Source organism: Nipponia nippon, unplaced genomic scaffold, assembly GCF_047370975.1.
Source record: "Nipponia nippon isolate SJK-2023a ecotype South Korea unplaced genomic scaffold, ASM4737097v1 scaffold_60, whole genome shotgun sequence".
In the NCBI taxonomy this organism is placed as follows: Eukaryota; Metazoa; Chordata; class Aves; order Pelecaniformes; family Threskiornithidae; genus Nipponia; species Nipponia nippon.
In genome coordinates, this window is record NW_028262381.1 from 211,398 (window position 1) to 233,868 (window position 22,471).

A 22,471-nucleotide genomic window follows, 5' to 3' on the forward strand; every position below is an offset into this window, starting at 1 on the left:
GCTGTGACATTGATGTAAATACCTGCTGAGGTGTGGTGGGACAGGTCAGAAACCTTAAGGTTCTGTGATGCATGGATAGAGGCTGTTCAGAGGAGAGAGGTGGGGAAGATCAGGAGGGGGATGCCCTCAGTGGGAGGGAGCTGCCTGGATGGATGGAGGTCCCCTATGGGATGGGCAGCAGATTGGGTGAGCTCTTGTGGGTGGCGGTCACAGGAGAGACCAGTTAGGGAGACATTGTGGTAGGAGCTAAATAGCTGGAAGCAGGTGAGGAAGAGGACAAAGTCTTACTTAAGCAATGGGAGGAAGTCCATTGACCCCACATCACCCCCGGGGACTCTAATCACCCTGACGCTCACGAGAAGGCGAAACTGCAGGGTGCAAACAGTCCCAGAGGTTTCTTCTGGTTCCTGGGGCCAGCTTCTTAGCCCAGCTGCCAGATGTGCCAACAGAGGTGATGCTCACCTGGATCTGGTACTTGCAAACAGGGAAAAGTGGATCAGGGATGTGAAATCCAGTGTCAGTCTGACCTGAGCTACGCTGTGGGCATACTGGTCTCCAGCCACAGCCATGGGCACAGCCATGCCTGGCCACGGACCTCGTTGGGTCTGACTTGCAGACTCACTTCCCAGCTTGAGCCATTATGGATGCACAATGGCACAACACCCTGTCCCTCCAAGTGCCAGGCTCCGGCCGATACACAAAGGCCCAGCACAGCCATGGCACCGCAGTGCTTGTAGAACCAGGCCCTGGAGGTGCTCACCAGGCCAGGGCCAAAGGTGGGCAGCTGGAGGGGAGTCCCTTGAACGCTTTCAAACAATCAAGGTTTGTAGCAAAATTAACCTGAATTACACCTGTGAAATTCAGCCGTATACGGACTGAAAAAGACCTCCTCTCTCCTTCTTCTTCTTTTCTTCTCATCACTTGGCTATATTTCAGAGGAGAGCAAATTGAAGAAGGTGATGCTTCTGGGTGCCAATGAGTGAAAGCGGGGAAGTGAGGCAACACACGCAAAATGATGGAAAAGTTTTGCTAGTTCAAAGCTCTTCTCTTCAGATCTCATCTCTGAAGCCTGAAATCCGCAGCAGAGAACCTTCCTTTCCGCAATTAAGTTGAGATTCCCCCAGCTGTCTTGGCTGTGTCCCCTCCCAACTTCTTGCCCACTCCCAGCCTACTCACTGGCAGGGCAGCCTGGGAAACAGACAAGGCCTTGACCCAGTGTCAGCACAGTTCAGCAATCGCTAAACCATCGTTGTGTTATCAATCTGTTTTCATCACAAATCCAAACCATAAAACCATACGAGCTGCTATGATTAAAATTAACTCTATCCCAACCAAAACCAGTGGAGGACCAAAAGGGGAGGTGTTCCCAATACCTGTCTTCAGGGAGCTGGTCAAATGCCTTGTCTCTGATTCTCTAACCGTGGCTTAGATGCCTGGCTCCTCTTTAGAGCCTTTTCATGAATACCAACATTTAGGGAGCAACCTGGTCTGACCTCAGAGCTGGCCTTGCTGGGAGCTGCACAGTGGACTAGAGATCGCTTGAGCTGCTTTCTTCTCTGAATCTTCCCCTGAGCCTGATAGAGACACCCTCACCTTCAACTGAATCCCTTCTTCTAGGGCATACTGCAAGGCACAGGCTGCTGGTGGAAGTGTGGGTAGGAAAGAGAGTGCTGGGGGTCTCCAGCCTGGCCTCCTGCCCAGAGGGTAACTACCACCAACCCCGTGGTCAGGCTGGTGGCACTTTTGGGAGCTGAGACCTGAAAACCTCCCAGGGTGGGGATCACAGAGGCACTCTGGGTGTCCTGCTGCAGTGCAGCACCACACTCGTAGGTTTTTTATTACTTTTCCTGTTGCCCTGTGTGAATCTCCCAAGAGGCAGTTTGCGGCTGTTGCCCATGCCATACCATTTCTGACAGCACAAGAGAGGTTTTTTCCATCATCTCTCCAGGCAGACGTAGGATGCTGTTGGGTGTTCCTCAGGACGCCCTTCAGCAGCAGGCTCAGGAGTCTCCGTTCCCTCACTGTCTCCACACAGCTCATGTAATTAGGCCCCTAACACCATCCCTGTTGCCCTTGTCTCGATCCTCTCCAGCTTCTGCCCATTCCTCCAGAACTGGGAGACCACTGGCTTGCGTGGCATCCATGGTCATGCCCCGGCCCTTTTGCTCAGGGCCACTCCTCACCCAGTCAGGTTGCAGCCCACACTGCTGCAGGGTTATTCTGTCCCTGGTGCAGGGCTTGTCCCTTCTCCTTGATCTTTGGGAGGGTTTTGGGGGTTTTTTGGCCAAATCCCCAAGTGTGCCTGGGTCCCTCTGGACTGGAGCTCTCTTGTGCTGGCATTTATGGTATGTTTGCAGATGGCTCATCCTCATTTGTGCTTCTACCAGGGTAACAGCACGAGGCATTGCAGGACACTACAGGTAAAGAAAAAGCAGGCCTTGTTTACTGGAATGGCTGCCCAAGGCAGAAAGCATCACAAAACCCACATCAGAAACAACAAAGGAGGGCACAAACCCAGAAGAGGCTAGCCAGTGCAGAAAGGGCTAACAGGGTAGGCGGTTCTTTCTGGAGAGTATGAGGATGGTAAAAGATGAACTTGAGAGGAGGGCAAGAGGCAACCAGGACATGAAAGGTGAAGCAAAGGATGGGATCAGGGCTGTCTGGGGGTACCTGTGAGGCAGCCCTGTCCCGGATGGGAATGACTTCCACAGTCAGGGAGACCCTGAGTGCATTCCTTAACATTGACAACATGAAGGAGAAGGAACAACAGCATCGTTCAGGCTGGAAGGGAATTTGGGTGGTGTCTAGACTAACTTGCTGCTCCAAGCAGGGTCACACCAGGTTACTGAGGGGTTTGGTCCATTTGGGTGTTGAGAAGTTGCAGGGATGGAGCCAGAGCACAGCCTGGGAAACAACTTCCAGTGCTTGACTGTCCTCCTGTTGCAAAAGTTGCTCCCCATAGCTAACCTGACTCTCTCTTGTCTCAGCCCATTGCCTCTTGTCCTCCTGTCTTGCACCCCAGTGATGAGCCTGACTGTCTTCTTGAAACATCCCTGTGTCACCATAGGCAATGCCTCTCTTGCATTGTGTGGGGTCAAACCCTGGGAAAGTATTCTGCATGTGGCCTAACAAGTGCTGAGCAGAGGCGGAGAATCACTTCCCCTGCCTGTGCTCCTGCTCATACAGCCCAGGAGGCTCTTGGCCTTCCTTGCCGATAGCTCTTCTTTGGCCTAATGTAACCCAGGGACCACCAGAGCATTTAACACAGAGCTGCAACCCAGCCAGCAGCCCTGAGCCTATGCCACTGCAGGGGCTTAGTCCACTCCAGGACAGGCCTTTGGATCTGTCCTTGCTGGACACCATGAGTCTCCTGTTGGTCCATCCCTCCAACCTGTCTGTATCCTTCGGGATGGCTCGCTTGCTTGCTTCCTCCCTTCCGTCCTTCTTTCCCTCCCTCTTTAGGTGCGAAGCAAGGCTTCTGCATGATGTGTACCATGGAAGTGCACATCGAGGAGGTCCTGTCTTGCTCGGGCAGTGCCATCGAGCCTACGCCTGTGATCAATGAGCTTCCACGTGAGTCATTTCAGACGGTTTCATTTGGAGGTAGTTTGGATTTCTGACAAAGCCCGCGTCCAACTGCTTTTGCCGGGTTCATGTTAAGGAGGAGAGCTTTCAGAAGGGTAAGCCTTTCCTTTTTCTCTGAGATCAATGGGAAAACCTTCTTCTTTCTCCGGAATAGGAGACCATTTCCAGCTTGGCACCCAGGAAGACGCGCATGAATTCTTCTACTACACCGTGGATGCCATGTAGAGGGCTTGCTTGAGCAGAAGCAGCGAGTAAGCAGAAGCACATGACCGTTGAAACGTTCTCGAGCCCTTTTGACTCCTTGCTTTACAACCGCCACTGAAAACCTCTGTCCGGCCCTTTCCTAACAAGGAAAACTCGTGGAAGAGCTCACTCTCTGCCTTCCACCTTCTGAGCTCCGATTACCATTTCTTTCCAGCTGGGACACAACTTCTCAAGCTAGCACGCTCATTCACCAGGTCTTTGGAGGCTTTCTAAGATCCAGAGGTACTTTTTAAAAATATTTCCGTCCTTAGAATGACGCGTGGCTCTTCCTCTCTTTGTGGTAAACAGCTCCTAGCATGCGGCAGGAGGTCCGGTGTGTCTAAAGGCATTGGTCCTTGAAATGGGCAGTTACTCTCCTTCCCTACCTGAGAAGCATTTCTCTTTGCTTCTTTTGCAGTAACGTGCTTGAGCTGCAAAGCCGTTTCCGACACCTACGAGACATTCCTTGATATTGCTTTGGATATCAAGGTGAGATGTTTTGAAATGGTGGTGCCAACTGTTTCAGGGCCCCTGCGGGGGGCCTAGTTTATCTCCAGTAAACTCTGTTGGCTTCCAGCTGTGGGCTGGTACCAGGCAAGAGCTTGGGGGTGGACGGGAAGGGAACTGGGCTTGTGTGCTCCTTCTGCGGAAGCCCTGCAAATGGTCTCTCTGGGCTGGGTGCTGGGTGTCAGCTGGGCAAAGAGTAAGGAAGGTATGGACAGCCATCGTGACACTGTCACACCACCCTGCTTGGGACTCCCTCACTACGCGTCTGATTGATGCTGGAGGGATGGGTTTGATTGCTTTTGCTATTTTGAACCACGCCTACCACAGGAACTCTGCTACCGCCCAGGGGTAGCTGTTTATTGGGATAACGCTGGTACCACGCGGGTAGCTATTTCCTGGGGTTTTTGAGTTTCCAGGAACTTAGTGCTCTCCTTTCTTCCTCATCCAGGCAACCTCATCTGTCACTGGAGCTCTGGAAGACTTTGTCAAACCTGAGCAGCTGGATGGTGGAAATGGCTATAAATGTAGCAAGTAAGATTTCGGCCAGTGCCACCTTCCTAGCAGATACTGGGTTAGGGTATTGCATGTCTGGGAGCACTAGTTGTGTTTGGACTGAATTGAGAAACCCAGTCAGGAGACAGCTTGGCTTTTTTTTCTTTTTTTTTCTTCCCCTACAACTAATCCACGCGAATCATCCAGAACTTGGAAAAGAATGCATTTGTTTCTAAGATGGGTATTTCTTTCCCCTTCTGCCTGAATACTTGGAAAGCTTGGATGAGAATTTTATTGCTGGCATTGTCTGCCCTGGAGGTGCTCAAGCTTCCTAGCTATGAAGTTGCCCACTGAACTAGCCCTATGGCCAGAAGGGAAAAGACATGTCCCATATGCAGTGGTGAGCCGAAGCAAGGCGGCAGCCCTGGACAGTGATTTGGCAACAGCAGCTTCCTCAAGAAAGCCATCAACAGTTTTGTTTCCAAGGCTTTTTGGATGCTTGCGTCTCTGTCCAGGAGACCTCAGTCCTCGGAGCAGCAGCAGCCCCCGCTGGCTCTCTCAACAGCGTCATGCCTAGTTCTTGTACTGTCAAGACTCCAGACCGCTGCTCTCCAAAGGGAGCCGCCCTAGCCCAAAGCTGCCTTCAGGGAGAGCATATGGACTTCAGGGGTCTGAAATGCAAGCGGGCATACGATAGTTGGGCAAAACAAGCCTGAACTCAACCCTACATGGATGGGGGGCGCAGCGGGGAGAAGACAGGTTGCAACAGCTGGGTCTGTGCTTGTTTTCCAGGTGTGAACAGCTGGCCACTGCGTCCAAGAGCCTTACAATACATCGTTCCTCCAATGTCCTGACAGTGTGCTTGAAGAGATTCGACGCTTTCTCTGGCAGAAAGATTAGCAAGGTATGGCCACAAGTGCACTGCAACTTTGTCTGCTTGGAAGGAGACCTCTCCGAAAGGAGAATCCTTTTGGAAGTTGTTACTGTCTACTTGCCCGATGGCTATCGAGTGAGTGCAGCCGTCTAAGAAAAAATCAATGCAATAGCTGCGCCTTGCTCTTTCCCTTGCGGTAAGAGGAAAGTCCCAATGTGAAGATAAGCACCTCCTGTGCTCCTAAAGAGCTGGTTTGGCTGCAAACAGTTTTCTGCCACTTCCATGATGAAATGGCAACCCCTGCTTTGGATGGGCCAAGAAGATCGATTTCTATACTTGTAGCCTGTGTTTGGTGACAAGGTTTTCTCAGGCTGCTTCCTAAAGACTCTCAAGGTAGTTTCTGAGTCTTCGTGGTCTCTCCTTAGGTTGTGCAGTACCCGGAATATTTGGACCTTGGCGCATACATGTCTCAAGCCCCTGGAGAACCGCTCCTCTATTCCTTGTATGCCGTCCTGGTACATGAAGGTTCCAGCTGTCAGACAGGACATTATTACTGCTTCGTAAAGGTAAAAGTCAACTTGGTGATGTGCATTGGGGTATTGTGTCCTTCAGCGGTGTCCAGTCAGTGTTTTTGTTTTAAAACCCCTGCAGTTCATCTGAAGATAGCCTTGCCTTTCTTTGCAGGCCAGCGATGGACGTTGGTACGAGATGAATGATGCCTCTGTACGTCTTTGTGACATCAAGACGGTACTCTGCCAGCGTGCCTATTTACTCTTCTATGCCAGGTACTGTCAAGTGTGAAAGGGTGCTCAGAATACACTCCCTCTCCCGTTCCTGATCTTCTTGTTGCTGTTCTCCTCCGGTGGGTTTTGCTTTCTGTCCTAGCAGAGAATGCCTCTTTGTCCAGCTGAGTTCTCTGTTCCGCAGTTCGCCAGGTCCTTTCTTCTCTCTCCTTGTCTGGCATTAAACAGCTGCGCTTGTGTAAATTGCTACCTGTCTGCTCCCTGAGACTGGCTAGCTGCGAAACGAGGCAAAATGGAGGTGCGAGAGGGTCTAAAGATGAGTCACTGCTCTGAAAGGGACAGGCATGGCTGGAAGCGCATGACCTAATTTCCAGTTTCTAGTGCTGGTTCGGTCTTCTGCGTGTCATATCAAGTGCTGCCGGAACGTGACAGGGGGAGACTGAAGCCACGAGGAGGCTGCAGCAACAACCCTAGCCTAAGATCCCTGTTGTTTCTCCAGGCACCATCCTTTGACCCCTGGAGCAGGCGATGAACGCCAAGAGACAAAAAGCACTTCCGAGGCCAAGCTGGGTCAAGTGCTGAAGAGTCCCTTTCCTGGAGGCATCGGGGGACGGAGAAATCAAGAAGGTGGAGAAAATGTGCAGAGGATGCGAGGGAAGAGAAAACCGTGGGACTCTGCAGGAACTCCCCCTCAGCACTGCGGCAGGAAGAGAGCGCGCTCTGACGCTGAGGAGGGGGAGAAGCCGAACAGAAGCCAGCCAGACTGTCCGCCTCCCAGGCGGAGGCACACTTGCCGCGCGGAAACGCAGCAGCGCGCTCACCGTCAGCTGGCACGTGGCAGGGGGAACCTGCGCGGCTCTTCCCACAGGGAGAGAAAAAGCCCTGGTGATGGCAAAAGCGCAGGAGGGGAAGGTGTGCGCGGCTTGAGCGGCCCCAGAGCAGACTCGCATCCTGGGGCGGTAGGTGATCAGCAGCCGGGGAAATACTCACTTGAACAACGTGCGCTCCCGCCAGCGCCAGTTCACCCAGAGTCTGCAGGCTCCTGCCAGGCAAATGGAAAACGAACGCGCAGGAAGAGGAAACAGTCCTGTGCAGAGGCGGGTGAAAGTGTGCCCGAAAGAAGGCGGCAAAAGACAGAAGCGCGCATTCTGGTGATCCAAAATTGAAAGAGAAAGAACGCAAGAAAGTGAAGGAGAAAGAGAAATCCAGAGAGAACTCTGGAGAGGAGGACTCACAAGTAAGCCACGTTTGCAGCATCACCAGGAAATGTTGACGTGTCCGATCGAAACAATAAAATTGCCATCTTAACCAAAGCCAGTCCTAAGTGGTGCTTCTGATTTCTGTAGAGAGTTTTGATACAAAAATTCACGGATGTTTCTCCTCACCGTCCGAATCTCCCCAAGGGAGAAACGGAGTATCCAGAGAGTCCCTGAAATGAAACTCAAGAGCAACAAAGTCACTATTAAGCAGGTATCCTTTCTTGCAGCGCTGGGCAGCACTGGGGATTCTCCACCACAAGTGCTCCACCGAGGTAAGGAAGTTTTAGAGAATATATCCGATACAATCAGACATATTCATAGGATTTCTGGGAATTCATTTACATAAACATGAGATTTCCAGGAACTTATGAGCATATGTAAATATCCGATTCGCATGCGCAGTCATCTCTCGGGGTGGTCTTCAAGTGGTCTTTGGGGTCTTCCGATGAAGGCTCGTAGTCTTCTTCACTCTGCTCGCTGATCGACCCTTGCTTCTGCGCAAACTCAGTCCTAGGATCACGTAGCCGTTGTCCTTGAAGACTGTTGTTGCCATTCTTCTGTTTCTTCCTGCCTTCATGGTTCCGTGCATGCGTTCTCCCAAGGCCGAGTTGTCTGCAGCGAGATTATCCCGGAGCCCCCTTATCTTAGAACTGTTCTTCTAGCTACGCCCTAAATCACATCAAACCGTAAGGTATTCACAACATCCTTAAATGACACCAGGGTGTCTTCTGATCTAATGAAGGGACTAAGGTATTTACAACATCCTTCTTGCTCTTGTGGTTTTTAACCCTTTCAATACCTCCCGGAGTCTGAGTGCCTTTCTTACCGGGATCATAACAGACCAGCCCCTGCTGGTGAAAACCTCTCTCAGCACCCTTGGACGCAGCCCCTCCAGCCCCATGGCCTGGGAAGGGTGTAGTTTGCTCAAGTGAGCCCTGGCTGCATCCCCAGCCACCGCTGGTTTTTCCCGCCCTGAGCCCTGCCTCAAAGCACAAAGGCCTGGGAGACCTCTCTGGTGGTAACTGAGGCAAAGAGGACATAGACTACCTCAGACCTACCTACCCCTACTCTTTCTAAATTCAGCACTGGTCCCACAGTATATCTCTGTGCCTTCTTCAGCTCTTCCTGAAGTACCAGCAGCTCATCTTGGTGCCTTTGAATTCCCTTTCAAGTTTCAATTCAGTTTTGATAAGGACCGTTGCTGTGCTTGTAGGACGTCGTCCTTGAAGACAAGATGTCCCCAGGCACACTGTGAAAATGATTGGTCTGTTCCTTGACTGTATCATCAAGGGAGCGAGTGAAGACCCCAGTGGGATGTGCTTTGAGTTCACGCAATGCCTGCAGCTGTTGGGTAGAGAAGGGACAGAGCTTGCCTCTCTGATGGCACCTGATGGCCGATGCCTCTGACTGACGGCATTAGTGTGTGGCACACAGGCACCAAATCCCACTCTCTGCGATGCCGTCTGGGGTGGCTGTAACGCACCCGCCCTGAATGGGAATTGCTTTCCTGGAGGTCCTGTGCTGTCCCTGCAAGCCCTGGCACCTCATGGAGCTCCGTGGGCCTGGATTTGAACATGAAAGTCAGCAGATTCCCTGAATGCTGTCAGGCAACGTGGGGCTGAACATGAGGCAACGGCCAATATCTCCACGTCAGTGGAGATATTTAAGTCACCAATTCTGATTATGAAGGTCCAAAGCCTCATTTAGAGTGCAAAGCCTGATTTACGGGGTCCAAACCTGTCTTTTATTAACAATAGCCATTTTTTAGGACACACACTTTCCGGGCTGGCGAGGGCTGGATCCTTGGTGCTCCGTGGCAGCTGGGCAGGTGTCTCTGCTGCCTGGAGCTATCCCTGCCGGGAACTGTTTCTCTGCCCTCCAGTTTTTCCCTGTCAGGGATCACAGACCCCATCACTCACTCCTGTCTGCTCAGCTCTGACCTGAAGAAACCTCCCTGTTTCAAGCAGTCTCTGGTGGTACTCCCCGCTTGCAGGCAGTAAGGAGCAGGTCAGAGAAACCCTGCTGAGGCCAGCAAAGGTGATGCTGGTGCTCTCTGGAGGTAGAGGAGTGGATGGAAGCAGTTGCCTTGGCTCCTACCAGACCTACTGATTTCTCAGCATGGCAGCTCAGGACTCTCAGGCTCCCTCGCCAAACGCAGCAGCTCCTTTTCCCTTTGTCCTGAAACAGCAGGAAACTGGAAGCACGGCCTCAGGAAAGCTCTTTACCTTTAAGGTATCCCCTGCCTTGCTCTTCCTCTGCAAAAGCCCCCTCTGAAATGCCCTGGGCAGCTCTGGCTGCACACGCTGCCTTCACCCCTTCCCCCTTGTCTAACATGAGCCCCTGGGCTGGGAGGCCTCCTGACAGACCCTGGAGGCTATGAACGCTTTCGGAGACCCTTCCCGCAACGGCAGCTGCATTGCCCTGCACCAAGAGACTTCCCGTGTCAAGGGCTGGAAAGGTTTCTTCCCTTGCAGCTCTCCTCTCTCCTCCCACTCCAGCCTGCCTTTAATCTCGCTCTGCCCTACTCCTTTGCCCAGAGCCCTGCTGCGCTTGGCAGAGGAGTTGCTCCTTGGCAGAGCTGTCTCTCTGCACTGCTGCCTGCTTCCCAGGAGCTCCCTCCACCCCAGGAGCCTGTCTCAGCCCCGGAGGAGGGCACCTGCCCAAGACGTCACTTTCTCTGCCCCCCACCCCACTCGGCGCTCCCTCCAGGTCTCCCTGGGGCTCTCCAGGAACCTGCTTGGGAAGAGACTGAAGGAATCACCGATGTTGCCTCTCTCACCTCTGCAGAGACGTTTCTTTGCAGCAGTGCCCTTTCTCCTCTCCCAGACACAGTTAGGTCTGAGAATCCGCCTGCCTTGGCCCATCATGAGGCAGGACACCTGGACACTGCCAGGGAGGCAGCTCCTTCAGCCACGCTGAGGGAAGGCAATCAGCTGAGTCAATGGAGGCATCTCATGCTGGATTTGTAGTGCTGGGGCTGGAAGGGACCTCAGCTCCCTCCCAGGCCTGCCACAAGCCCCCAGGAGTTTTCTCCTTTCTCCTTTCTCCTCACAGAATGACGGAAATGTTGAGGTTGGAAGGGACCTCTGGACTTTCCCTTCCCCTTTGTGAACCCATGTTAAATACAAGTCCCGTTGAACTCATTTGATATCCTTCTGGGATAAGGTCACCATCCTAGTGGATGAAGGCAAGGTGGTGGGTGTAGATTTCCCGGATTTCAGTAAGGTTTTTGGTACTGTCCCTCACAGCATCCTTCTGGACAAGTTGTCCAACTGGGGGATGAGCGGGTTCACGGTGCGCTGGGTGAAGAACTGGCTGAAGGGCAGGGCTCAAAGGGTCGCAGTGAATGGGGCTGCATCTGGCTGGCCACCGGTCCCCAGCGGTCTTCCTCAGGGCTCAATCCTAGGGCCAGTTCTGTTCAATATGCTTATCGATGATCTGCGTGCAGGAGTCGAATGCAGCATTACCAAGCTTGCTGATGATACCAAACTGGGAGGTGCTGTTGACTCTCCCGAGGGACAAGAGGCCTTGCAGAGGGATCTAGATAGATTGGAGCATTGGGCTATGATTAATGGGATGAAATGGAACAAGTCAAAATGCCAGATTCTGCACCCAGGATGCAGTAACAGCGGGCACAAGTATAAACTGGGAGAGGAGTGGCCCTGCAGAAAGGCATCTGGGGGTGCTGGTCGACAGCAGGCTCCACAGCAGTCAGCAGTGTGCCCTGGCAGCCGGGAGGGCAAACCGTGTTCTGGGGTGCATCAAACACAGCAAAACCAGCCGGTCAGCAGAGGGGATTATCCCGCTGCATTCAGCCTTGGTGAGGCCTCACCTGGAATACTGTGTGCGGTGCTGGGCCCCACCATTGGAGAAGGATGTTCAGGTCCTTGAATGCATGCAGAGGAGGGCACCAAAGCTGGTGAAAGGGCGGGAAGGCATGTCCTCTGAGGAGCAGCTAAGGGCTTTGGGCTTGTCTAGTTTGGAGAGAAGGCGGCTGAGGGGCGACCTCATGGCTCTCTCCAGCTGCCTGAGGAGGGGACGTGGAGAGGGAGGTGCTGATCTCTTCTCCCTGGGATCCGGTGATAGGACACGTGGGAATGGCTCAAAGCTGCACCAGAGGAGGTTTCGACTGGATATCAGGAAACATGTCTCTACTGAGAGGGTGGTCAAACCCTGCAACAGGCTTCCTAGAGAGGCGGTCGATGCCCCAAGCCTCTCAGTGTTTAAGAGGCATTTGGACAAGGCCCTTAATAACTTGCTTTAACTTTTGGTCAGCCCTGAATTGGTCAGGCAGTCAGAGTAGATGATCATTGTAGGTCCCCTCAAATTAAACTATTCTGGTCTTATCTGGTCTGGTTTATATGCTATGCTATGCTATTCTACTCATTTAATCAAAACAGGTGACAGTTGTGTGACAAGCAGTGGGCCTACAGCTCTTCCTGGCAGTGCACGTGTGGGCCGCAGCACCTCAGCTGTGGCACCAGGCTGGAGGACAGCCTTCTCACGGGGAAACCTGAGCAGCTCCTGCTGGGCTGGGCTGTGCTGCATGCACAGTGTGGTCTTCACGCCTGTGCTGTGCTGCACAGATCCCTGGGCCGCAGGACAACCTCGGCAGCTCATTGCCACCAAGGAGCCTGCAGGCAGCTCCCACTCTCCACTGGCCAGGAGGCCACCTGCCTGGCTTTGCCTGCACCTAACAGTGCAGCAACAAGTTCTCATGAGAACGTTGTTTCTGTTGGACTGTACAAAGGATAAATAACGTTGTTTCCTGGCACCTCGTGTAGCCCTGGCACCTCATGGAGCTCCACGGGCCTGGATTTGAACATGAAAGTCAGCAGATTCCCTGAATGCTGTCAGGCAACGTGGGGCTGAACATGAGGCAACGGCCAATATCTCCACGTCAGTGGAGATCTCGTAAACACAGCAGAAGGAGGAGAGAGAGACGGAGTTCTCCCTATGGCACAGGACTCGAATCATTCAGATGAAGAACTCTATAAACTGCCCTGAGCGTCATGAGCAGGGACAGTTTTAAGGTCCAAAACTGATGGCAGAGCCCAAAGTCTCCTTTTCAGGGCCCAAAGCCTCCTTTTCTGGATCCAACCCCTCCTTTTATGGTCCAAATGCTCGCTTCAAGGCCCAAAGCCTCATTTTTAAGATTCACATTTTCACCTTAGAATCCAAAGCCTCACTTTCAGGGATCAAAGGCTCATTTTAGGCTACAAAGTCTCTTTTTTAGGCACCAAAGCTTCACATTCATGGTCCAAAGGCTCCCTTTCAGTTTGCAAATCTCCTTTTTAGATCCCAAAGCTGCACTTTCAGTATTATAAAGCCTCCATTTCAGGCTCCAAAGGCTCAGTTTTAGGATGCAGCCAGTGGTATTGAGGGCCCAAGTCACATCTTGAGTTTCCAAACCCTCATTTTTAGGGCCAACTCCCTGTTTTAGGGCTCAGAGCTTCATTTTTAGAGTACAAAGCTTTGATTCCAGGCTTGAAAGCCTCCTTTTGATGGTCCAAACCCTCATTTGCAGGGTCCTCAACCTCATTTCCCATTTCCAGGCCTCACTTTTAAGATTCAAGGACTCATTTCAAGGGCCCAGAGCATCATTTTTAAGTCCCCAGTTCTGACTTTGAAGGTCCAAAGCCTCATTCCCAGACTCCCAAGCCTTCTTTATAGTGATTTCTTAAGGAGTCCAAAGGCTCATTTTTGGGCTCAAAGCCTCAGTTTTAGCTTCTAAAACCTCCTTTTCTGGGACCAAAGCCTCGCTTTCAGGAACTATAGCCTCAGCTTTAGGATCCAGTCTGCAATTTGAAGAGACCAAAGCCTCATTTTGACAGTCCAAATGCTCATTTGGTGGGCCCAAAGCCTCATTTGAGGGTCCAAACTCCTCATTTAGGCTACAAAGCCTCATTTGTTTCATGTCCCAAGCCTCATTTTGAGCCTCCAAAGACCCAGTTTTAGAGTGAAAAGCCTTAGGTTTTGGTCCCAAAGCATCATTTTAGGGCACCAAACCTGATTTCAGGGTTCAAAACCTCCATTTCATTGCCCAAGCCCCGTTTTGAAGGCCCAAATCCTCCTTTGGAGGCTCCAAACTCTCATTTCTATGCTCCAAAGCCCCCTTTGACAGCTCAAAGCCTTCACTGGGGTGCCCAAACCCTATATTCAGGACCAAAGCTTCAGTTCTTGGGGCCAGAGAGGAACCAATGGGTTTCCCTCGTTTTCACGGTCCCAAGTGTCATTTGTAGCGTCTAGCCCATGCTTTCTAGTGCCCAAAGAGTCCTTCTGAGGGCCAAAATCCTCATTTTTTTTGTTCCAAACGTCTCTTTTATTCTGCATAGCCTTTTTGGGAGGCCCACAGTTTCATTTTCAGGGTTTAAACTCTCACTTTCAGGGCACCAAGCCTCTTTTCAGGGTCCAAAGCTACATTTAGAGTGTCCAAGGCCTCATTTTTACTTTCTAAAGTCTTAGTTTTGCTCTGAAAGCATCATTTTGGACTTCAAAGCTTCATGTTAGTGGTCCAAAGCCTCTGTTTCAGATTGCAAAGTCTCCTTTATAGACTCCAAAGCCTCATTTTGACTTTCTAAAGCCTCAATTTCAGGCTCCAAGGTGGCATTTTGAGGATCCAGCGAGTCGTTTTGAGGGCCCAAGCCACATCTGGAGTGTCCAAACCCTCATTTTTAGAGTCCAAACCCCTCTTTTAGGGCTCACAGCCTCATTTTTAGGGCCCAAAGCTTCCTTTTTAGAGTACAATCCTTTGATTCTAAGATTGAAAGCCTCCTCTTTAAGGCCCAAAGCCTCATTTTCAGGTTCCACACCCTCATTTGCAATATTTCCAAGCCTCGCTCTTAAGGTTCAAGGATGCATTTAAAGGGCGCAGAGCGTCATTTTTAAGACCCCAGTTCTGCTTTTGAAGGTCCAAAGCCTCACTTTTAGAGTCCCAAGCCTCATTTATAGGGTCCAAACCTGTCTTTTACTAACAATAGCCTTTTTTCAGGACACACACTGTACGGTATGGCGAGGGCTGGATCCTTGGTGCTCCGTGGCAGGTGGGCTGGATCTCCAGGCACAGGCGGTGGCTGCTGGCATCGGGTCTGACTCTCAGGGGTTCTGGGGCATGCGGGACAGCTGTCTGGGCGTGTGGGGTGGCTGCTGGTGTCAGGCCGGGCTCACGAAGCTGCAGAGAGGCGCCTGTGAAGAGAGGAGGCTGCTGAGGCCCCGCCGCAGCTGCGGTGCCACGTGGGTGCCAGGGTGCGGGGCAGCACTGGGCACCCTGTGGGGTTTGGGCACCTGGCTGCACGTGGGAGCTGTGGGCATGGAGAGCTTTGCGCAGAAAACGGGGCGCCCCGCACCCCTCGGCTGGGGCTCTGCTCGCCTGCCCATGGCTCGTCTCCTCTCGGCCCTGACCATCCTGACCTGCCTGCTCTGCATGTGCTGGGAAGGAGACCTGACCCCGGCAGGCCGAGGGGACCAAAGCCGGGCATGGCACTGCAGGGCCAGGAGAGCCTCCTGGTCGCCTTTCTCAGCGTGCCTGGCAGGGACCAGCGCTCGCCTCCGTGCCCATCCCTGACCAGGCAAGGGGACAGCCTCGGCTCGCTGTTCGCTGAGGTGCTCTCCATCCTCTCTTCACAAGACCTATCCAAAGGGATACGTACCCCTGCACAGACAAAAGCCCTGCCTGTGCTGAGAACGCCCACGCTGGCAGTGTTGGGCTGCAGGTGGGACAGACTGACTCTTTCTCCAACGCAAGGCACAGAGCTGGGAAGGTTCGTCACCACAGTCTGCGTTGCTGGGACACCTTGGCTGCGGTGAACATCTGGGATTTACGGCATCACCTAACAGAGTGATTTCTGCTGCGGGGTTCACTGGTAGGGAGATGTGACTATTGCAGTTCTCACTTTCTATGCCAATGTCATCCCTTGTTGTTTTTACTTTCTGACCTTGCTCTGCCTACGTCTCTCGCTGGGTCTGCTCTTGTCGAGGGAGGGTCACTTGTAACCCACACTTGCCACAGTAAGAAGGGGTTTCAGAAAAGAATGCCCATGAATTGAGAGGCCAGTTAAAGCAGCTTACAGCAGAAACCTCAGCCGAGTCTAGCCAATAAGGAACTCGGCACTCCAGAATACTCTCAAAGCTTCGTGACCAATAGCAGCCATCTCCTACAGAAGTTTGGCAAAAAAACCTCCCAACAACTCACCCTTTTCTCTTCCTCCACAGACAGATCACACCACACAATGCCATCCCAAACAGCACCGAGCCCAAGACTGCCATGGCGCCTTCTATGCAGTATTTCTGGAAATCATTGGGATCCACAGCATTTGAGCTTCTCCTGCCATCCACACCTGGAGGAACAATTCTGCACGTTAGGGTGTCCTGCGCACGACTGGCACTCTCACAGGAGGTCTGACATTGCCAGGAAATGGTCTCTCTCACTTTGTTAGCATCTCTGAAGGAGTGAACATCCTGGGGCTGCGATGTTTCAGTAGAAACAAAGGAAACTCCCAAAGCCATTGCAAACCAATGCACTCTGGAGCCTCTCTTTCTCCATCCCTGCATCAGGGAGTGCCACCCCCAGCTCTCCCTCCCCAGCCCAGCACCCACACCCCAAGGGGACGGACTCAGGCCCTCTCACGAGACACCTCAACATTGCTCTCCCCCTTTGCCTTTTCTCCACCGTGGGCACCACTTGCAGGCAGAGGTGCCCTCTAAGCCTGTGCCTCATCTGCCAGTGAATCCCTTTGCCCCTCAGCTCACAGCAGGGATCCCCCTCTGTTGGGCCTAGGGCCTCTAGGGACGCACGGCAAGCTCTGCAATGCGGGTACTGAGGGAGGTCCATTCAATCAAGAGTCACATTTCCCATTGTCTACTGAACGTGGTTCAGATGGCCTCCTTCCCAAAATGGCAGGGTTCTGAAATCCCGGGGAAAGGGGTGCGGTGGGAGGCGAGCACTTCACCACATCCACAGAGGGTTACCGGTGTCTCTCTGGCACACTGCTGGCAAGAACCTCCACACCCCCGAGACGACAGTCATCCTCAGAGAGCCGCTCCTGGCTCCCTTCAGAACACTTGCTCTGTACTCATAGTTCGGCTGCTGACACCATGTGCAGTAGCCGGCACCAGGGGAAGAGCCTGCAGACACCCAGGGATTTTGAGATCTGACACTGGATGACCCAGGGGCAGCAATTACCTGGCACGCCGGTTGGTTGAATTGCCCCTGTTTTTCCATCAGAGACTGGCAATGAGGGACTGCCTCCTTCCTCAAGCGCCTCCTTCTCCACGGTCTCACGGTCCACCTCTTTAGAAAGAAACAGGGTCAGTTTAAGTAGAAGTAACCGTTCCTCCTCAGGAACATGGTATCTTCAGGAGGCAAAATACATTAATAACACTCAGAAACAAAGCCTGGGCGTTTGGGGGTGCACCTCATCACTGGTCCAAACAATGTGTCATTCACGGAAAAAATTTAAGCCCTGGACACTTTCCAGTTTACCAGTAGATGGGAAAACCTGACCTGCTGAGAGACTGGGAGATTGCAGGTCATCTTCCTGTTCACATTCCACTCAGTTCATTTTGGGCAAACTGCAAGGTGACGGTAAATTACTTCCTTCAGAGAGGACAGGAGGACGCTGCAGCCAACTCAGCTGGGGAAAGAGCCCTTCGGAGCAGCACGTCCCATCATGCCAGCCCCATCACACACTAAGGGTAACAGCCCCACGCAGTGGAATGAACCCCAAGCTCTTGCAACCATGTTCTGGGCACTTTCACAAGTGGCAGTGAAGAGCCCACAGCCCCCCAAAACAAGAGGAAAGCCACAACCAAGGTATCTAAAACACAACTACACACAGAGAGCTAAAATTCACAGCCTTTCATTTCAGCTGCCTTCAAGGTAGCTGTCCGGCCTCAAGCTGGGTGTCCAGCTTTCACCTGTCCCTGACCACGAGCTGTCACACACAGTCCTCAAACATCAAGGACAACAACGGGGCTGGACCAGGCGGTGAAGTCGGGGCTGCTCCGACCCTGGCCAGGGCATGCCTGCAGCCCCGGCAAAGTCTGCCGGTCTCAGCGACCCCAAGCTGCCTGCGCATCCTCTCTGCCGCCCAAGGGCTCTCTCCCCTCCGGCCACTGGCAGCAAGGTGTGAGCACCACCAGTTCCTGCCAGCTGGATACCAGCGTCTGCCCAGAACAGCTCTGGCCAGCGATGGGATAACTGGGGCAGCAGCTGTGCCTGGCACTCAGCTGGAACCACAACTGGCAGCAGAGACTCTGCACCATCTCTGCAGCTCACCAGCACCTGCGAGGTGTGCAATCGAGTGTCAGTGCAGCGAGGCTCTCATCGAGCCCTTTCTGCTTGTGCTGCCTATGGCTTGTCCATACAGGTGTCTACAACCTCAGCTTCCCAAGCCTCCTGCTTAAGAGTGATATACACCCACCATGTGCCGCTTTCTCCAGTTGTCCCAGGATTTCCTTTAGGACTTCTGATGACTGCTGGGAAGATTGCCCTAGGCTGGCTTTATACTTTGCTCTTTGAGGACCTTAACAGAAAGGATCCAGTTAGATTTCTCACTACTAAAATACTGAAAATGAGTGCTTAGCCTGTGAAGTCAGCCAAGACTGACTACTCACCCCTGGGATGCCAGCTGAGCTCCAGCGCAGGATTCAGCCGAGGAGCTGGAGCCACATCTGCAACCAAACACCCATGACACGTTTCCATCATACACTGTGATACACACCACCATAACTGAATAGCAGAACATACACGGGGATCACGGAATGTCACGGCACACACAGTGCAGGTCTATATTCTCCCACCCGCACACATTTGGGCTTTGAGCTGGCAGCTCTCAAAGGCAGTAAAAAGCCATGACGTACCCATGCGATCTCCCTGCGCCTCAGCCCTGGCACCCAGCCGGGAAGCTGGATATCCATCGCCCCCCGCCACCTCTGGAAACAAACAGAAGAGAGCAGCTCCCGAGAAATATTTCAGTAGACTTCCTCAGAGCTGAATGGCAGGGAATGCAGTTCAAACGCGGGATTGCTCCATGGCACTCCGCTCTCCCTTCCACTCAGGAGCATCGTGCAGACAGTTCCTGGGTGCCTGGACCATGCTGATCCAAAACAACCCATGCACGGAGCTGTCGGGAGAAAGGACTCACTGGAGCTCCCACCAGCTCTAAACTCAACCCCAACAAGCCCGCTGGCTTTGCAGCAGGCACCTGAAGCAGCACAGGCTCGCAGAGTCTGGCAAAGACAGCTTCCCAAGGCAGAGTGCCCCAGGGGACATCACTCAGCCTGACCCATTCCCTCTCTGCTCTTCTGCATGTCTGAGCACAGGCCAAGAAATTATTAAGTAAAATTTCATAGGAACAGAATATGAAACCCTAAATGCTTGTGCATTCACGTGACATACCTGTGGGATCGCCCTGAGGCTCCCGGACAAGGTCAGGCTGAGAAGTCTGGTGGCCGTCGCCTACAGGCACAGCTGTAATCAAGCACATTTCCATTAGATGTTGTGAGCTACTTCTTTCCCAGTGACCTGCAGTGACCCCTGCAAAAGCCCCCTGCAGCGGCTGCAGCCCCTGTGCCTCCCTGCAGGGCGTCTGCCTCCCGCTTGCCCGAGGAGCTGGCCACAGCCCACCCGTCTCAGCCCAGCCCTGCTGCTCTCCCGGCCCTGCCCCACTACATCCCTGGCCCTGCTGCCACCCCGAGGTGCGGTGGGCTCCGCTCCATGCTGCCCAGGGCTGGGTGCCATCCCTTGCCCGTCTGCCTACCTAATTCCCGCGCTCGCCACGGAGCAGCCTGTGCCTCCCAGGCTTGCAGGGCCACCAGGAGAAGGAGAAGAAGGAGGTGGGTGGGGGCCACAGCCCCCCACGCCTGCACCATGCTGCTGCTGCTGCTGCTGGCAGTGCCAGAGTGGTGCCCGCGGCACAGCAGAGCACATCACGGAGAGGCACAGCGGGGGTCTGTGACCTCACAGCCCGGCCTCCCCATCGCAGCCACGCCCCCGGCGTTTCACCCCTCCCCCTGGAACGCCCCGCCCCCACATCTCCCCTCCGGAGGGCGGGGCTCCCGCAGGGGAGGGAGAAGGAGACTGCCCAGCTGGAACTGAATCTGGCTGCTGCCCTCAAAGACAATCAAAGATGTTTTGAGAAATGCATTACCCACAAAAGGAGTCTAGGGAGAATCTCCATCCTTTACTGGAGGCAGGGGGAAACAGGGCCAAAGGCCAAGGAAAAGGCTGAGGTACTTAATGCCGCCTTTCCCTCAGTCCGAGGCTCCTCAGTCCAAGGAGCTGATTGTTTTGTACTGCACTGACACAGGGCAAAAAGGAAAGGCTGTTTGTCTTGTCTGAACGAACGGCTGGAGAACTGTTACTCACTTGGGCCAGCTGTGAGCTTGGTGTTTGCCCTGGCACATCCAGAGATGGGATACACTGGAGGCACACACTGCCCGTTCCTGGTCACGGAGGGCTCCAGACAGCAATGAGGACCTGGAGAGCAGCTGTCTCCCACGGCGCGTTTTGCCCCTTTCCATGTGTAAGCCGGGGCTTTGGTTTTGGTGGGAGTGAAATGAATGAACCTAGGAAGAAAGGCATATGCAAGGTCACCGGCAGGCAACTGCCCATTTAAAGCTCCTGTGTACCTGGAGCAGTTGGAATTGCCAGCCTCATCAAATTGCCTTTAAATTATTCCCTGTAAATGACCTTAACAGGAACCGGGGCCTTCTGCCAGCACGGTTCCAGCGAATATTGGCCGGGGCAGGGAGGGGGAAGGGAGGATGGGGTGGGAGAATAACCCTTCCTGAAAACAACACTAACCACCATACAGACCCTTGGTCCTGAGATGCAGCGCCGGGCCGAGGGGCAGCCCAGGCGGGAGAGCGACCCTGCGCTCAGCAGGACCAGGCCGCTCTCTCCTCTGCCGCCATCAGCAGCGCTGGCAGGATGAGCCCTCCCCTGCCCGGCCTCTGCCTCGGCTGCAGCCGGCAGCCAGGGGGGCTGGGAAAAGGGAAAGGGGTTTGTGCTGCTCTCACCAGGGCTGTCCTCAGCCAGGGCTGCACTGGTGGGAACTGGTTTCGGCTGCTGAGCGGGGCCCCCCCGCCTGCCCCCGTTCCCGCTCTGCCCCCATTCTCCTCAGGCCGCTTGGCCGCTGGCCCCTGCGGCCCCGCCCCAGGCTGCCTGGCCCTGAGAGGCCAACACCGGCTCTGCTGATTGGCTCAGCTGTGGCCAATGGTGCGGCTCTGGCTGGGTGGGCGGGAGCAGCCCGGGCCTCTCCTCCCAGAGCCGCCTGCGCCCCCTCAGGGGCGAGCAGGGCCTGAGCGGGGCCAGGCTGATGCAGTTTGGTGCCAAGGGAAAAGGCAGCAGGAGAGCAGCACCAAACCCCAACCCAAAGAGCTTCCCCCAGCCCCGCCCTTCCCAGGCTCAGCCTCACTCCTCCTTCCCGACTCCTCGGCCCCCTCTCCCCTCCCAGCGGTGCAGGGGGACGGGGAATGGGGCAGCCCCATGCCTCGGCTCTGCCGCCCCTTCCTCCTCATGCCATTCCCCTGTTCCTGCCTGGACCCCACGGGCCGCAGCTCCGGCCAGAGAACCTGCTGCTGCCTGGGCTCCTCTCCAGGGGCCGCAGGGCCTGCCAGGAGCCTGCTCCGCCCTGGGCTCCTCTCCAGGGCTGCAGCTTGCTGGTGGAGCTGTCGATGGCCGCCTGAGGGTGACAGCGTTGGTGGCTGGATCCTCTTCCAGGCGTCCATTTCACAGCCGCTTGTCCTTGACCATGTCCAGAGGGCCATGGAACATCGCCAGGGATGGAGACTCCACAGTCTCCCTGGGCAGCCTGTGCCGCTGCTCATCAACCGCACAGCACCCTTTGCACGTCCCCTTTCTGGTCTGGGCATGAGGTCCCTGTCAGCCCGTCTCTGCAGCCTGCCCAGGTCCCTCGGGACGGCAGCACGACCCCCTGGCCTAAGTGCCGCTGCTGCCAGTGTGCTGTCATCAGTCAGCTTGCCGAGGGTGCACTCTGCCCCATCCTCCAGAACATTAATTAAGGAAGATGATAAACAGGATCAGACCCAGTCTTGACCCCTGCGAGACACCCCTGGTTACTGGCCTCGCACTAGGCTTGGTGCCACTGAGCAGCACCCTCAGGGCCCGGCCGTTCAGCCCGTTTCAGTCCCACTCGCTGTTGTCTCAGCCAGCCCATTTCTGTTGGAGTGACTTGAACTCCATATTTAAAAAGAAGAGATTGCAAGATGGGCCCAGGCAAGCACACAGCTTTCAAAATCCCAAGACATAAACCTCCCACACTGGGCATTTCCTCCAATTGCCCCAAAACCTACAGAGAAGAAAACACCCCAGGAATTACATATGCAAGGCCAAGGAGTGTTTTTAATTCTGGCTTTGGCTTTTCTGACTGTGGGTACCAAGTGAGTGTTGTTTTTGCAAGGCGATCCCAAGAGCTGACCAGGGCTTAAAACTCTTCCTCGAGGGACCTGTGGGCAGGCGGGCTAGCCGGCAGAGGTGTCCAAGTCTCTGGAAGGTCTCTCTGAGCTCTTGCTGGCCAGAGGCAGCACTGGGAGGGGGGACAGGGTGGGCTGCTGGTGCCCTTTGTGCAGCTTGGGTCCTGCTGGGGGCAGTTTTGGTGCTTCCTTGTTTTCTCCTCTTCCTCCTTTTTCTTCTGCTGCTCCTCTTCTCTGGCACAGCAGAAGAAAGATGCTGTGCTCCTTCTTCAGCCAGGGTCACAATCTGTCCCCGTCACCGCCGCAGTGCCCCGAGTCTTTGTCTGGCGTGC

The 22,471-nt window shown here is 54.1% G+C and overlaps 1 protein-coding gene across 1 annotated transcript in view; it reads left to right on the plus strand.

Moving 5' to 3' along the window:
- Positions 1 to 7,371, plus strand: part of LOC148051284 (ubiquitin carboxyl-terminal hydrolase 42-like) — a 36,046-nt gene extending 28,675 nt beyond the window's left edge. The window contains exons 3-9 of the mRNA XM_087738184.1: positions 4,247 to 4,317; positions 4,784 to 4,866; positions 5,620 to 5,731; positions 6,127 to 6,267; positions 6,386 to 6,486; positions 6,944 to 7,071; positions 7,223 to 7,371. Coding sequence (XP_087594310.1) covers positions 4,247 to 4,317; positions 4,784 to 4,866; positions 5,620 to 5,731; positions 6,127 to 6,267; positions 6,386 to 6,486; positions 6,944 to 7,071; positions 7,223 to 7,371 — 785 coding nt within the window. The remainder of the gene's footprint in view (positions 1 to 4,246; positions 4,318 to 4,783; positions 4,867 to 5,619; positions 5,732 to 6,126; positions 6,268 to 6,385; positions 6,487 to 6,943; positions 7,072 to 7,222) is intronic.
- The last annotated feature ends 15,100 nt before the right edge of the window (positions 7,372 to 22,471 follow it).